The sequence below is a fragment of the Neophocaena asiaeorientalis genome, unplaced genomic scaffold (assembly GCF_003031525.2).
Source record: "Neophocaena asiaeorientalis asiaeorientalis breed wild unplaced genomic scaffold, Neophocaena_asiaeorientalis_V1.1 scaffold143, whole genome shotgun sequence".
Classification (NCBI taxonomy): Eukaryota; Metazoa; Chordata; class Mammalia; order Artiodactyla; family Phocoenidae; genus Neophocaena; species Neophocaena asiaeorientalis.
Window position 1 is genome coordinate 2,535,017 of NW_020175536.1, and position 16,973 is coordinate 2,551,989.

General features: G+C 40.8%; 1 protein-coding gene across 1 annotated transcript in view; it reads right to left on the reverse strand.

Annotated features, from left to right (window-relative positions):
• The window catches only part of PIWIL4 (piwi like RNA-mediated gene silencing 4), a 41,159-nt gene extending 31,040 nt beyond the window's left edge, over window positions 1-10,119 (reverse strand). The window contains exons 1-4 of the mRNA XM_024731308.1: window positions 9,977-10,119; window positions 8,332-8,410; window positions 5,928-6,059; window positions 2,729-2,943 (exon numbers count right to left, since the gene is read on the reverse strand). Of these exons, the coding sequence (XP_024587076.1) occupies window positions 2,729-2,943; window positions 5,928-6,059; window positions 8,332-8,410; window positions 9,977-10,063 (513 nt within the window). The 5' untranslated portion in view covers window positions 10,064-10,119. The remainder of the gene's footprint in view (window positions 1-2,728; window positions 2,944-5,927; window positions 6,060-8,331; window positions 8,411-9,976) is intronic.
• Between the last annotated feature and the right edge of the window lie 6,854 nt (window positions 10,120-16,973).

A 16,973-nucleotide genomic window follows, 5' to 3' on the forward strand; every position in this document is an offset into this window, starting at 1 on the left:
AGGATGTGATCAGTCACTGAAATGTTACATGGCTCTATGGAAACTCTCCTCAAAGGCTTCAGTGCCCCACGGAGGACAGTTCCTGTTCCTCAGCAGGACATTCAAAGTTCGCCCTACCTTTGGAGCCACAACTTGCAAGCCTTCCCAGCTAAGCCTGAACAACCAGAAGTTTCTAAACTATGCCCTTCACTTCCCATCTTTGTGCTTTTGCTCCTCTGGTCCTCCCCATCTCCCCTTTCATTAATTCAAATCCTGCCCAGGAGATAAATTAATGACCATTCCCACTGAAGTGCCCTGCTGGGAATAATCTTTCCTTTCATCACCTCTTTTTGAAGACCTTGGGTAAGACACTTAACCTCTCTAAGGCTCCAGGGGTGATGAGAGGATTAAATGAGTTCATGCATACAGCAGCCTGGCAGAGTTAAGTGCTCATCAAATGTAGTCCAGTGGTAGGTGGGACATAAAACACAGATCTGCTCATCTCAAGAGAGCTGTGCTGGGGCTAATCCAGAGAACAACCAAGCAGAGCACCTAACGCCTCATAAATGCTCGATAAATGCTAGCATAACAAAACCACTAATTATTATTATGCCGCTTATGTCATTCTATCTTGCACTGAATTTATTTGTAAATAACTTCAGTACTAAATTGAAACGTTTTTGACAACAAGATCCTTGTTTTATTGATCCTGGTTTCCTCCAAGGTGCCAGCACCCTGCCTGGTACACAGTAGGCTCTTTATAAGTGCAGAGGGAATGCATGAGAGTGGCAAATAGATGTGACCGGTGACAGCAACCTGGGTCGCGGCCACAGATGCACAGATGGGGTCTGAAAGACAGTGGAAGGCCAGGAGGCAGCAGAACAGGACTTCTAGAACTGCACTATTTGGGGGTGCAATGAGTGAATCAGTGGAGGGGCTCTTTCCATGAAAATAAGCATCCTATAACGTGTGTAGGGGATGGATGGGAGCACAGGATTAAGCCTGAGTCAGTATTAAGACCAGAAGAAAAAGATGAGACTAGCAACCTTTGTTAGAACAGTTTCTTTTTACTATCTCATTTTTACTGTCATTAGATGGTAGGTCATATGTTGATAGAAAATAAGACAACACTCTTCTGTCTAAATCTAGTATCCCCTCTGTCTGGAAGACAGAAGCAACAGGTCTGATCTGTCACACCTCGTTTTCACCATCTATTTAAACCCTGCATCCTCATTAGACTCCATGCCCAACAATAAGAAGATGTGTGGCATATACTACATGCTCACTTTGAAAGAGAAATGAGTAATACTCACTTATTCCTAGCATCTGTAGAGTAAAATTCCTCCATTTTCATTAGGTAAAATTGAAGAAAGCTGGACCATTCAAGGGGGCTATATGATTTTTAATATATCCAAATTTCCAAACTGTTACTACAAATGTATTTAGAAGAACAAGATCTTTAATGATAGTAATGCCCTTGAAATATATCATTTAAGTATGAGAGGCCATATTAGCATGCTATCAACATCTAGTCATAGGACAAAATATTGAGGGATCAATAAGGACTCATGACGAATAAAAATGTTTCTAAGTTTACAGATCCAGATTTTCCAAGTCCTTAAATTTAATCATATGGTGTAATTTTTAAACTCCATATTCAGATGAAATAAACACTCAAGTAGCTCCTATAAATCTCACAGTCTCATAAAAGGAAAAAGGTTCCAAGAGTGCTCAGAAACATACTTCTTGAGGAAATTAACAAAGATACACATGGAATCTAGAAATTTACATTTATGCTCTTGGTGTTCAAAATGCTGAACTTAAAAAAAAAAAAAAAAAAGATTAAGCTTTCCAAGGGATAGAAGCGTCAAGTTTTAATCCAATACTCTGTTTTAATTTTTCATACAGAAACCAGTTCTTTCTCATAATTTTCATACTGCTTTAGAACAAAGCGTATGATAAAAACCTCAATAACAATACCTTGATTTTAGGGCTAAAAATGTGGAAGGCGTAAAAAAAATAATAAAATAAAGGGCTATGAATCTTGCAATTGCCATATCCAATGGTCATAACCATTAAACATATCCTTAAGATTGACACAAATAACTCCTATTTCATATGATGGAACAAGTCATGAAACTATTTCATATGATGCAACAAGGCATGAAAGAAATGACAGTTTTAGAATCAGGATTGATGTAAAGTTCTTTGGACACGTGGACACAATGTGCAGGAGCAAAAACATGTAGAGTAAATTTAAAGCTCTTAGGCCATAGGCTAAATGGTGTTTTTTAAACTTTTTTTTTTTTTTTTGGCCACACCCTGCAGCATGTGGGATTCTCCAACCAGGGATCAAACCCGTGCCCCCTGCGTTGGGGGCTCAGAGTCTTAACCACTGGACCACCAGGGAAGTCCCTGTTACTTAAACTCTTGCCTATTTGGGCAAAGTTGAAAAGGATTCCTATTTCAAGGACACTTTGCCTTTAAAAAAGTAGTTGAAAAAGCAGTGTTTGTATTACAGCTCTTCTTTTTTAAATGCCAGACCATCAGCTTCTTAATTAAGAAATCAATCCTGATGAGGTCTTAATTAAGAAGTCTTTCGCTCTCAGGCATGGGAATAAGAAAGAGAAAAGGAGTGAGTGACGTACTCATTCCAACTGTCATGAAAATCAGCTAACCTCTAAAATCTACATGAAGGAGTATAAATATATGCACACATGTGTGTATTAAAAAATTAAAAATACCATACCTTTTCATCTAGCTTCTGGGAGAGAAAAAGGATGACACCATCAAATGCTTTTGCTTTGTTGGAAAGTTCCGTGTGACTATACAGCAGAGCAATTCTCAGCCTTCTAGATTCTATATCTGGACTGTATGTCACATGATACTGGTATAGCTGCCAGTCCTGGGGCAAGTCTAAATTAAAAAGATTTGTGACCAGTTTCACAGGTATTCCACTGGAACCTGAAGAAAACAAAGAAAAAACATGTTTTAACCAAAAAACACCCATTGTGTTCATATTAATCACAGCATTCAAAAAATGTATTTGCATATGCATAATTGTTGCTAGAAAGCAAGGATTCTTGTTCAGTGACACAAGGTAAGCTCTAGTAACCAACTGCCTGATAACCTTTGGAGCCCTGCAAGCAAAAGGATCCTGTGTAAGGCAGGCCTCATAAGAACCTGAGAGCAGACGCTGACATTCTTGTTTTGGGGAGAAAAGAAACATCTGAATTCCACTACCCCAGGACTCCTTCCAAAGCTTGCCTTCCAGCTGATTCTCAAATCGATCAAGTAAGCATTTTGTAACCAAGCAGGACCCCACGGGGCCTCCCTCATATCCTCTGCTTTAGCTCCTTGCTGAAGTATGTAGGTAATAGTATCTGGTGTACATTTCCTGAATTGTTTTACAGATGCTAAAACCCCTACCAAATGGAAGAAATTAACTACTTGATGACCATGAGCTCCCTCCAGACCTACTGGCACCTAAGGATTGATAATATTAACCCGTTACCTCACCATCAGCCCACCAGAGAATTGTGCAGGAGCTGATCACAGACCCTGGGGCGCCCCTCTTTCACTTTGCCTTTAAACATGCTTTGCTGAAACCCTTCGGGAAGTTTGGGCTTTTTGAGCACTAGCCGTCCTAGACTCCTCGTACAGCGCCTCACAATAAACGCTGCACTTTCCTTCACCACAGCCCAATGTCAGTAGATTGGCTTTACTGAGCATGGGGGAAGGGACCCAAGTTTAGTTCAGTAACAGTTTCAGATGCTGCTCTGGAATTATGGTGCTCTCAGATTATAAAGAAACTCTCCAGTTTTTATCATGAATACAACCCCCATCCTCTTGGAAATCCAGATAATCAAAAGTTCACCATACTTTGGAAAATTCTGAAATCACTTCATTCAGTGATTAGATGGCTCTGTAGGTCCCAGCAAAGGCCCCCCAGAGATAAGGGGGCGACTGGGGATGGAAGAAAAAATTTTACATCTTCCCTGTGTGAGAACAGACAGGGCTCTGGGCTTCTGCTTTTGCAGGCACAGGGAGGCCATGTGGGCTTCCAGGAATTCCATCCCCTACAGAATTTTTATTCACCTCTTCAAAATCTACAGGACAAATTCAGAGATGGCCACGATGTAGCTGGTCAGTGCCCAGTATGGCATAAACTGCATCCAGGACAGACTCCAGGAGGGCACAAAGGAAGTACTTCTCACCTCTCCTTGGAGGGAATCATCCAGTGTTCATCTTATAGGAAAGAATTATCAAATAGTCACTATTTGCCTTTCTGGTGGAGGAGGTGGAAACATGAGCCCTGAGGTGGTGAGGAAGAAAAAGTATCATGTACACCTTACGTAGTATTCCCTCAGTTTTGACCTGTGTATATACTAAGAAATAATGCACAACCTAAAAGGTAAGAGTTACGTTTTATTCAGCGGACAAAACTGAGGGCTTAAGCCCAGGACACAGCAGCTCAGTTCTGAGGGACTGCTCCCAAGAGGTAACGGAAGAGCCAGGATACATAGGACTTTTTGCAACGAAGACTGGAACATCCTAAGATTACTTTTCATTAAGTAAAACCATATGTCTCGAGTTAATGAATTTAGCGCTTTTCTATGTTCAGGAAGATGCAAGAGTCTGGGCTCACTGAAATCATTCCTTTGATATGCACCTCAGCTATCTGGGGCCAGTGTCCTGTTCTTTCCCACCCTGAGTCTCCTTAGGGTGCATCATTGGAGGGTGGCTGCTGTGACTGAAGACTTGGCAGCCGGCGCCCCGTCTGTCTCCATCCTGAGTTCCCTCGGGGCTCACCGTGGGAGCGGCTGCGCGGCTTCATGGCTGCAACATCTTTTGTGTACTGATAAGGCAGGCGATATTTTTTTCATTGACGTGCAAATATCCAGTAGGAACAAGGAATCTTTGTGCTATTTTAATTAAAGGGTTTTTTTTGTTGTTGTTCTCCCAGAGGACATGGCAACATATTTTAGCTGCTCATATTAATGGACAAAGAGAAGTCATCTAGAATATCAGAGCTGGCAATACCCTTTAAGACCACTTACAACAGTGTGTTCCAGCTGTAATCATGACCCATTAGTGCTGCAGTTATGAAAGTAAGTGAGGTGAACCGTCATGTTTCATAGAAAGACTAGAATACAATAGAATGGATCGGAGTGTGCTGCCCATAGGAAGGGCAAGAATTGTTTCATGAAACTTTGTTTCAGTTGCGTTTGTGTAGTGTGTGTATGCTGGAGAACAATTTATGTACTTATTTTTGCTGCATGGTTTGAAAGAGTTTGAAAAAGACTGACCGACATCAGTGAGTCTTAACTTTTAGAGGGGGTTACAAAGCCTTTTGAGAATCCTATGGAAACAATAGGCCTACTTTTCCTGAAAATACACATGCAATCCTAGGTTAAATTTCAGGGGTAAGCCCAGAATCTCCCTAAAGAATTCCCCAAAGAGGCTACATTTTTCTTTTTAGACCTGAAGTCCAGAAAGGTTATTCCCCATATAGGAAAAAGGTTGGGAAAGAGACAAAGCATCTTTGCTGACCCCTACCTCAGGTGTAAGGAGAAAAGGTTTTCAACAAGTGAAATGTAGTTCTGGAGAAAATGTTACTCTTCCTATTAATGAAAGAGAATTAAGGCTAAAACAACTAATGCCTAGATAATGCTTGAATATAGCAGATGTTCAATACATATCTTTTAAGGCAATACATGAACTTGTATATTTTATTAAATTTAAATTAAAATTTCTTAAGCAAAATTTGGTAACATTAAAAAAAAAAGTAAGAAATTCCCTGGCAGTCCAGTGGTTAGGACTCTGTGCTTCCACTGCAGGGGGTCTGGGTTCAATCCCTGGTCGGGGAACTAAGATCCCACAAGCAGCATGGCATGGCCAAAAAAATAAATAAAAATTTAAAAATAAGTAACATGAAGACTGGGTACCTCTTTTGCAGTCTCTCACATGGGCCAATTTCTCTCTGGTACAGACACTCAAATCCATCATCTCTCGTCTGATTTTCCCAACTCTTTCCTTGAAGGTACATCCAGCATCACCAGAAGATAGACCACCTTCACCTAAAATATGAAGAGAACACCAAAATGTTATATATTATTAATATTACATACATCAATAACATTTCATGCTAGTGATATCATTTACAACTATCATATCAAAAATGCATCTAGGGCTTCCCTGGTGGTGCAGTGGTTGAGAGTCCGCCTGCCGATGCAGGGGACATGGGTTCGTGCCCTGGTCTGGGAAGATCCCACATGCCGCGGAGCGGCTGGGCCCGTGAGCTGTGGCCGCTGAGCCTGCGCATCCGGAGCCTGTGCTCCGCAACGGGAGAGACCACAACAGTGAGAGGCCCGGGTACCGCACACACACAAAAAAAGAAAACAACATCTAGAGGGAATTCCCTGGCAGTCCAGTGGTTAGGACTCTGAGCTCTCACTGTCAAGGGCACCAGGTTCAACGCCTGGTCAGGGAACTAAGATCCCGCATGCCGCTCAGCGAAGCCAGAAAAAAAGATGCATCTAGAACCAAAGCTCAGATTTTTGTAGCTTTTAATAAAACTGGCCCACATTGCTGAAAACAGTCATGACTATACAGAAGTCTGCAGCCTGAAAGCTGAAAACTGTGAAGGAAGCATGGCGTGTTTTGTTAGAAATAACAGACTCTGAGTTAGTCCTACCTCATAACATTTGGGGCTGACCTGATTCTCCTCTTGGCTAAGGAGAAAGCTCTATCTCCCTATATCCCACTCCACACCCATTTATGGAGGGCTGGTCTCCCTCCTGTAGCTCTTGTGTAACACCCAAAGAATTACAGACTAAGATTGGCCACATCAACTTCTGTACAGATTGGGGCTGAACCTTTCCCCCTTCTCAATCACAGGAAGAGAAATGCCCATACACTGCCATCAGTGTTTATGCTACATCACTCCCCTGAGAATGAAAGTCAGCACGTCACCTTGGGATGTGTCACTTACTGTTAGGTTCTAGAAAATGGGAAATTAAAATCTGTTTCCTGATGACTATTTTCTTTTTTAAATAAGTACAAAAAGATGCTAATTTTTCGGATACAACTTTGGCACTTTGAAATGTGAAAATATAAATTTTATATTACAGAATTATTACTACAAAGTAATGTGGCTAATAGTAGGACAAACCTCTAGGCCACTGACTTGACCACTGTCCTTTGATACAGTCACCGTATGCAACTACCCCAAATGGCGCTACCCACCTGCCCAAAACTGCTGTCCACACCCTTCTCAGTGGAGTTGGAGTCTCCCAGGAAAATCACAAAATTTATTTAATTTTTTAAAAATTCGATTATTCTCACTAGATTGTCCATATCATTTACTGCTCTTGGTTTCAAAAGATGTTTGATGGTTTCTAAAAATTCACTCTACCATATAACGGTAGTTCCCAGAGTCTGGGGGTGGGAGGGGCAAGTGAGGAGTTCTTGTTTAATGGGTACAGAGTTTCAATTCTGTAAGATGAAAAACTGTTCTAGAGACGGATGGTGGTGATGGTTGCACAGCAATGTGAATGTGCTCAATGCCACTGGACTGTACACTTAAACACTGTTAAAATGGTCAACTTTATATTATACCTATTTTACCACAATTTTTAAAAATAAAAAAAAAATCAGTCTACCCTCAAAGGATAAAGAGTTTCCATCACTTGCTAGTCACAAGAAGGCACAGCAGATGCGAAGGAAATTCCCAAAGAAAAGCTGGAATAACACTTGAATGGTGGCAGTAGGGCTGGAATTACAGGACATTTCTACTGTTTAAGCCACCCAGTCTGTGGTACTCTGTCATGGCAGCCCTAGCAAATTAGTGCATCGGGCATGCCAAATTATACTGTGTGGTAGGGGCTACTTGGACTAGCACGTGGACAAGTATCTTGAGGCCAAACCTGGATCTGCAGGTAAGAGAGCCACCACCAAATGGTGAGGTCTACCGTGGGCGGGGAAGGAAGAAGAGAGAAGGGACAACAGGCATGTGAGGTTACTACCATCCCTGCAAGGCAATGGTATTGGCATTTACGTGTCACAAAGAATTTAAAAATACGTTTTCAAAATTATTCAGTAAACAGACAGAATCAGAAAAACTGGTTTCCTAATATCTGGGGGTTCCCAACTGCTAAGCAGCATCAGGAAATTCAGTGGCAGATTCTGTGTTTGGAAGTCCCAAAGAAACACAGCAAACACAGGGGGATCCTTCAAAAAAGGAAGATAAGATGCTCAAGAAGTGAGTCTGCTGCTGAAAGGCTTAGTAGAGTCACTCCTATTCCATTCAGGTGGGACGGAACTGGATGGAACAGACAGAGCTGCACTTACATTTCTGTGAAATCCTGCTGGTTCCCACGTGGTCACTGCTAGAAGATGCTTCACTGTCACTAAGAGCAACAGACAGAGGCTGAAACGGGGAAAAAATATTTGGTCAGATTTAAGATGTTAAGTCATAAACCAAAACTTTATCACAAGATGAGAATGGTATCACGTCCTATGTCATTTGATTACCGTGAGCTAGGAAAAGAAAATGTTGGCAGGTAAGATGCTTGAGAGAGGAGAAAAGATTGCCCATTTCAGAATAAAGATAAGGACGAGCTACGGTTTTCCCCATTCATCAGTCTTTGATTTCAGTGCCAACTGTGAGCCAGATACAGCCCTTAGCCCCTGGAGGTGGGAAGAGGCAGAGGTGTGATCCTTGCACCCGAGGAGCTCATCAGAGCTCCTCTGGAAGGTGGTACAGGTGATCGCAGACCTCATGCTCCTGTAGCCTTCAGACATGGGGCCTCTGATGTGAACCTATTTGTAGCAAGAAAATAAACTGAGCCCAGAAGATCTGGGCCACCAGCTCAGATGATGACTCTCCTCAATAAACTGCTCCAAAAGTTCACAAAACAGGTGAAGGGAACCATTAATATTTTCTCTTCAGGGTAATTACTTCTCTGTTCAAGAAGGTATAGATCAGCCTGCTAAAAAAAAAAATGGATGATACCAAGAGAAGACCTCTCTATGAGAGTTAAGGCATAGACTACTCACTTGAACACTTCTGGTCTAAGATATTGCTCCAAATACTGAGTTTTTGCTAAGTATTGCTCCAAATACTAAATGTAACATCACTCAAAAATTGCTGGTTTGCCACTCAATTCAACCTAGTTGTCTAAGTCTAATAAGGAGCCCTATGCACAGTGGTTGCTCAAGAAACAGTGGTTGATTCTAAACTTCATTTGTGTCTGACATTATTTCTTTTTATATATAAATTAGCGAGACAGATCATATTAGATTATATACCACATAATGGTACCTTTGAAGGGACAGCCATTTTTACGAGGAGACTTACAAACGAATGAAGTAATTAAAACATAATGATAAAGACAGGAATAAAGACGCTGACCTACTGGAGAACGGACTTGAGGATATGGGGAGGGGGAAGGGTGAGTTTTGACAGGGCGAGAGAGAGTCACGGACATATACACACTAACAAACGTAGTAAGGTAGATAGCTGGGGGGAAGCAGCCGCAAGGCACAGGGATATTAGCTCGGTGCTTTGTGACAGCTTGGAGGGGTGGGATGGGGAGAGTGGGAGGGAGGGAGACGCAAGAGGGAAGACATATGGGAACATATGTATATGTATAGCTGATTCATTTTGTTATAAAGCAGAAACTAACACACCATTGTAAAGCAATTATACCCCAATAAAGATGTTAAAAAAAAAAAAACTTAATGATATACTTGCCTCCCATTTTCAACCCTTTTCACTGACTGAAATATCTATATTAATATCTTACTCAGATAAGCTCCCCCACAGGGGAAAAAAAAATGTGAGAAACCCTGGAAGGACTCAAAGTTGAAAGAGAAGATAAGCCACTACTTCGTAGCAGAGAGGAAGAGATATATGCCGAGGAAGGCGGTGTCCACGAAGGAAACAGAGGTAGGAGTGAGCGAGACAATGGCAGCTGCTAAGCTTTCTACCCACCAATGGCGAGGCCTGGACGCGCCCCACCTCCGCGGCGCTGGGGCTGAGGGCCATGCCTCGCGCCCTCGCTCGGGCCCGGCCGCTCATGTTCCAGATGCGCCCAGAGTGACTTCAAAGGCAGCCAAGTCTCAACGAGGGTATTTTGTCACCGGTACCCAGATGACAAGGCTGCGACGGAAGCGGTGGAAGTAGTGGCTCTCTGGGTCCTGGGCTGGAATGGCAGCCGAGGCGCACGAGTGGGTGGAGCCAAGCGCACAGCCCACCAGGGTCCCGTGGTAGGGGCGGGGGAAGCACGTGGGCGGGAGGCGGTGTGAGGGCTGCGGCCAGACTTCTCTTTTCATCCACAGCCTCCGCCATATTTGGAATTATCCGGCTTTCTAGTTTTTGCCCATCATATGTGTATATAAGGTTGCATCACACTGTTACCTTTTGTCTGTATTATCTGCTCACTTCTACTCCTGGCTTCTAGATGTCTTTGAATATGTCATGTAAATGCTGTTTCTGGGAAATATCTGACTCACCTACTGGGGGATGGGGAGAATTTATTTTAAAATGTGCATGAATGCCAAAGAAAACACAAAAGGGTAACCACCTCTTCATATACGTGATAGCTGTGGCGTTTTTGTTGTTGTTGTTCTGTGAATTGTCTGTTTATATCCGTTGCTGTTTTAAATTGGATTTCTCATGTATTTCTTGTGATTTGGAAGAATTTTTTTTCTTAACATAGCAAATATCTACTCCCTATTTATGAATTATTAATTTTAACTTTGAAGTTCTTTATCTAATCAAAAGTCAATTTTGATGGAGTCAAATCTACTAATTTTTAATTTTATGGTTTGTGCTTTTTGCGGTTTTCTTGAAAGAAAATTTTCCCTGCCCTAAATTTACAAGGATGTTATATGACATTTTCTTTTATTAACTTTATAAGTTTACTATTCACATTAGCTATCTTGTATCCTTCGAGTTTATTTATATATATATATATATTTATATGATATGTAGAATGTGAGGTAGGGATCTAACTTTATCTCCCTATAGTGAGCCGATTTCCCCGAATGTCATCTATTAAAATGTTTATAATGGTTTGTGCAGCCACGACCAGCAAATCACAAATTCTCATATATACCTAGATCTAATTTTGTGCTTTCTAGTTCTATTCTACTTATCTATATCTGCTCTGCACCAGTACTTTACCACTTGTAATTGCTATTTCTTTATATTACTCCTAAAATCTGGTGGGGCAAGTCTTTATTCTTTGATTTTTTTAATTAATTTATTTTTTGCCAACTGTATTCTTCCATATAAATTTTTAAAATAAGTTTGTCAAGTTTCTTTAAAACTCCTTAATTTCTAGTTGGCATTGTATGGAATATATAAATTAGTTTGGGAAGAACTGCCCCTCTTACAGTGTTATAGTTCTTCATTTATTCAAGTTTCTCTTTATGTCCTTTAATAGAGTTTAATTTTTTCATAAAGGTCTTGTGTATTGTTTAATTGATAGAAATTTATAGTTTTATTAGTATTTTGAAGTATATCTTGTTTTCATTATATTTTCTAATTATTATTAATATAGATACATGATATTGATTTTTGTAAGTTGATACTGTTTATCAAATTTTCTGAACTCCTTAGTTCATATAGCTTGTCCTTTGATTTCATTGAGTTTGCATGTAGATGATTATATCATCTACAAATAATAGTAATTTTATCTCATCCCTTTTATTCTTACTTCTTTTTCTTGTCTTATCATGTTGATCAAGTTTTCCTGTACAATGTTGAAAGTGACTGTGATAGCTGAAATTCTTGAGTCACTTAAGTGACTCACCCAAGGTACTACAGTTTGTGTGGCAGAACTAGGATTCCAACTCTGGTCTATCTACCTTAAAGCCCACATCATATCCCCTCATCTCTTATTCATCTCCCTCCAAAAAGTGATCTGCCTGACTTTACATACAGCCTGTACTATAGAAAAAAGCCCCAGTCCTGTGTAAAATGCCATGCTCTTCTTTCTATTTATTTCCCATCAGAATACTCTTTTATTCAGTTGTCTTGGGAAATCATTATCCCTGAGGGCTGGCAAGTGCAAGAGGTATGATGGCCTTGGACAGAGATGGCCAGTCTTGGACTTGGCTCAGTGAAGCCACTCTAATGAATAACACATTTCTTTGAAAACGAATGAGTCTAACAGTTCTGAATGATCATAAACTGCATGCTAAAAAGTAGGGCAGGTGGAAAACAGAATCTGGACAAGGAATCTACTTTTGAAAATCTGTGCTTTGTTTCTGAATATAAAAATAATCTTTACCTCATGTTTTCCAAATTGACCACCTCCTGGTAAATTTGACTTGTACTGATGTGAGAACACTAAGAGTGATGAGAAATGCTGAGAACACATGTAGGCAACTTCAAACAGTCAAATCCTTTCAATTTTCCAAATACTAACTCATTATGAAATCAGAAATATCAGTTATTTCCAATCGTTAACTGCATTTTCAACTCCCTGTTATAATTACTATACGTGACATAAAAATCATTCACACTGTACCCTGCACATATGATTTTTAAAGGCACTTATGTATTCCCTGTAATAGGGAATGTATGGCATGGTTACAAGCATACATGGGCTTTAGGGTCAGACAGACTAGAATTTACATCCCAACTCCATCACCTACTAGCTTTCTGACTCAAGAAAATGTACTTAATTTCATTTAGCCTCAGTTTCTTCAACTGTAAAATGGGGATAAAGTTATGCCAGGATTTCTCAACGTTGGCACTATTCACATTTTGGCCTGATAATTTGCTATTTGATGGGGTCTGTCCTATACATTATAGGATGTTTAGCAGTAATCTTGGCCTCTACTCACTAGACACCAGTATCTCTTCTCCTTGTGAGGACCAAAAATGTCTGTAGATACTGCCAAATGTCTCCTGGAGGGCAAATTGCCCCAGATTAAGAACCACTTTGATATGGCTACCTCTCAGGCTTGTTTCAAGGGTTAAATGAAATAATAATAATGACAGTGTAGTGTTTGGCATGTAATAAAAATTGGATAATTAGTTATTATCAATACCAGAGGGTACATTCTTGTCTCATGGCAGAAAGAATTCAGAGATGAGACAGGGAGGTCAAGAAAGCAAAGTGAGGATTTATTTAGGTGATAGTATGCTCTCAAGAGGAGAGCAGGCAAACTCAGGTGAGTAGCTAACCTGAGTTTCTTTAAGGTGGTTATGTGGGGTGTAGAAAAGAAGAGGTGAAATATTCATTGGGGAGGGAAGGTTTTGGGAGTCATATTCCCTGATTTTTATCTCAGCTCCACCTTCCTGAGATGGGGAGGGATTTTTGTCCTTATTTAGTCTTGATCGGAAGTGTCATGGTGGAGGTGCTCAATGGGTACTTCTTACCTGCAAGGCTAATTTTATTGTAATGAGAGCATAATGAGCAAAGGTTACATTTGGAAGCCAGAGATTCCCACCTTTTCTCACCTTCCTTTGTCTGCCTCCCGGACATTTATCACCCCAAAATGTGTGGTTCCCTGTCAGTCTGGAGATTCCTGCTCTTCTTTGCCTCCCCAAGGACCCCCGTTGTTTACAAGATGTGTGGGTTCCTGCCATTTGCCCCATATCCCCTTTCTCTGCTCATATCTAGCTAACTGCCTGCTTTGACATTTTTATCATAAGAATGTGTGATGGACACATTTTACAAAAATTCACTTACTACAATTTTTGCCATGTTTCATATCTGTGTCAGATCCCTTCACGTACACATACTGGCCATGATGTTCTAGGCACAGACAACTCTGGTCTTGTGCCACCCTTCACATTCTCCTCTGCCCACCTTTTAACTCCAGCTGTTTCTGTGGTGACCATCTGCACACAGCACAACCTCAGCTGCACCATACCTCTCTCGCTTCTGTCCTGAGGCATCTCTGCTGCTGCAGGATACATGCCCAGAGGAACCCACTTAGCCATTCCGACACATGAGCAAGCCTAGAAGTGCAAAGGAGTTGACATATCATGGGGCAATGCTTAGCCAATGTGGCGTGGAAGATGGTGGATAAATACTCCCTCCTCCATCCATTGGGCAAACTGTTTTGTGGTGCATTCTACGGCTTCACAGAGGGTCTGAGTGGATCAAGTATCAGATGTCACAGTGGTGATCACCTCGGTAATGCATTCTTTTTTTTTTTTTTTTTTTTGTGGTACGCGGGCCTCTCACTGTTGTGGCCTCTCCCAATGCAGAGCACAGGCTACGGACGCGCAGGCTCAGCGGCCATGGCTCAGAGGCCTCCGCGGCACGTGGGATCCTCCCGGACCGGGGCATGAACCCGTGTCCCCTGCATCGGCAGGCGGACTCTCAACCACTGCGCCACCAGGGAAGCCCCGGTAATGCATTCTTGAGTTGACATCATCCTTCTCTCTTTCACTCTTCCCACTCCCTCTCTACTATTTCTTGCAATCACTTTCCAAAATAAACTACCAGCATGCAAGCCCCTATCTCAGGTTCTGTTTGGAGGGAAGCTAGGCTAGTCTAGTTCAGTGAGAGAATATAGTATTCACTCACTTAAAACATATTTCATGCCCACTGTGGACCTAAGCATGGGTATTTGAATTTTATAAATGATGAAAAATAAATTAAAATATTTACCTAAACTCATCCTCCAAGTCAGCTGTAAAATCAGTTATTCAGTCCTGTGGTTGTACCTTAATTTTTTTAAATGATTTTTATTAGGAAAACACTAAATAATGACAACTTATAAGTGCAGACATGTTCAGATCAGCTAATTTATTTGTTCAGTGGTTTATCTGTGGCTCCTGCTAGTACAAAACTAATTTCTCAGGCACAGGTGTAGATGGTTGAACCTGTGAAATTAGTGCATCAGTGTGTTGTCTTCTTTGGACCTTATTTCAGCAATACTTACTGGATTAATTTTGAACAGTCTCATTTTTTAACTTTTTATTTTGAAATATATCACATTTACAGAAATTTGCAAGACCAGCATAAAGAACGTTTCACCAAGATTCACAGGTTAATATTTTGACATACATGCTTTATTATTTTCTCTTCGTGTACACATACACACACACACACACACACATATATACACATGACCCATTTACCAAAAAGTTGTACACATAATACCCTTTGACCCCCTAATATTTTAGTGTGCATTTGTTAAGAATAACAATATCTTCCGAAAGATGGCAGGGTAGGAGGACGCAGAGTTTTCTTTTATTTTTAAATTTTATTTATTTATTTTTATTTTAAAATTTTCTTTATTTTATTTTCCTTATTTATTTTTTGGTTTTGTTTTGTTGTTTCATTTTTTTTGTAACATCTTTATTGGAGTATAATTGCTTTACAATTGTGTGTTAGTTTCTGCTTCACAACAAAATGAATCAGTTATATATATACACATATGTTCCCATATCTCTTCCCTCTTGCGTCTCCCTCCCTATCCCACCCCGCTGTTTCATTTTTATTGTTATTTTTTCTAATATATTATTTATTTTTCTAATTTTATTTTATTTTTATTCCTCATTATTGTTCTGATCTTTTCTGTTTATCGCTTTTTTTAAATTAATGGCACTATTTCTAATTTTTTATTTATGTATTTATTTATTTATTTTTTGGCTGCATTGGGTCTTCGTTGCTGCACATGGGCTTTCTTTAGTTGCGTCGATCAGGGGCTACTCTTCATTGCAGTGCGTGGGCTTCTCATTGCAGTGGCTTCTTGGTGCAGAGCACAGGCTCTAGGTGAGCAGCCTTCAGTAGTTGTGGCACGTGGACTCAGTAGCTGTGGCTCATGGGCTCTAGAGCACAGGCTCAGTAGTTGTGGCACATGGACTTAGTTGCTCTGTGGCATGTGGGATCTTGCTGGACCAGGGCTTGAACCCGTGTCCCTGCATTAGCAGGTGGATTCTTAACCACTGCACCACCAGGGAAGCCCCTGTTGCTTTTTTTGTTTTTGTTTTTTTCTGCCATGCTGCATGGTTTGCAGAGTCTTGGTTCCCAGGCCAGGGGTCGAGATTGAGCACCTGTGGTGGGCGCAGCAAGTCCCAAACCTCTGGACTAACAGAGAACTTCAGGTCCCAGGGAATATTAATTGGGTGAGTTCTCCCGGAGGTCCTCATCTCAGCCCCAAGACCCGGCTCCACGCAACTGCCTACAGACTCCAGTGCTGGACGCCTCAGGCCAAGCAACCAGCAAGACAGGAACACAGCCTCACCCATCAAAAAAAAAAAAAAATGAGATGACCAAAATTATGCTACAGACAAAGGAGCAAGGTAAAAACTTACAAGACCAAATAAATGAAGAGGAACTAGGCAACCTACCTGACAAAGAATTCAGAGTAATGATAGAAAAGATGATCCAAAATTTCAAAAACAGAATGGAGGCACGGATTGAGAAAATACAAGAAATGTTTAACAAGGACCTAGAAGCACTAAAGAAACAGGGATGAACAACACAATAACTGCAATGAAAAATACAATAGAAGGAATCAATAGCAAATAACTGAGACAGAAGAACGAATAAATGAGCTGGAAGATAGAATGGTGGAAATAACTGCCGAGGAGCAGAATAAAGAAGAAAGAATGAAAAGAAGTGAGGACAGTCTCAGAGACCTCCAAGACAACATTAAATACACTGACATTCAAATTATGGAGATCCCAGAAGAAGAGACAGAGGAACGGTCTGAGAAAATATTTGAAGAGATTATAGTTGAAAACTTCCCTAACTTGGGAAAGGAAATAGTCACCCAAGTCCAGGAAGCACAGAGAGCCTGATACAGGATAAGCCCAAGGAGAAACACGCCAAGACACATACTAATCAAACTAACAAAAATTCAACTCAAAGAAAAAATATTAAAAGCAGCAAGGGAAAAGCAAAAACTAACATACAAGGGAATCCCTATAAGGTTATCAGCTGATTTTTTAGCAGACACTCTGCAGGCCACAAGGGAGTGGCAGGATATATTTAAAGTAATGAAAGGGAAAT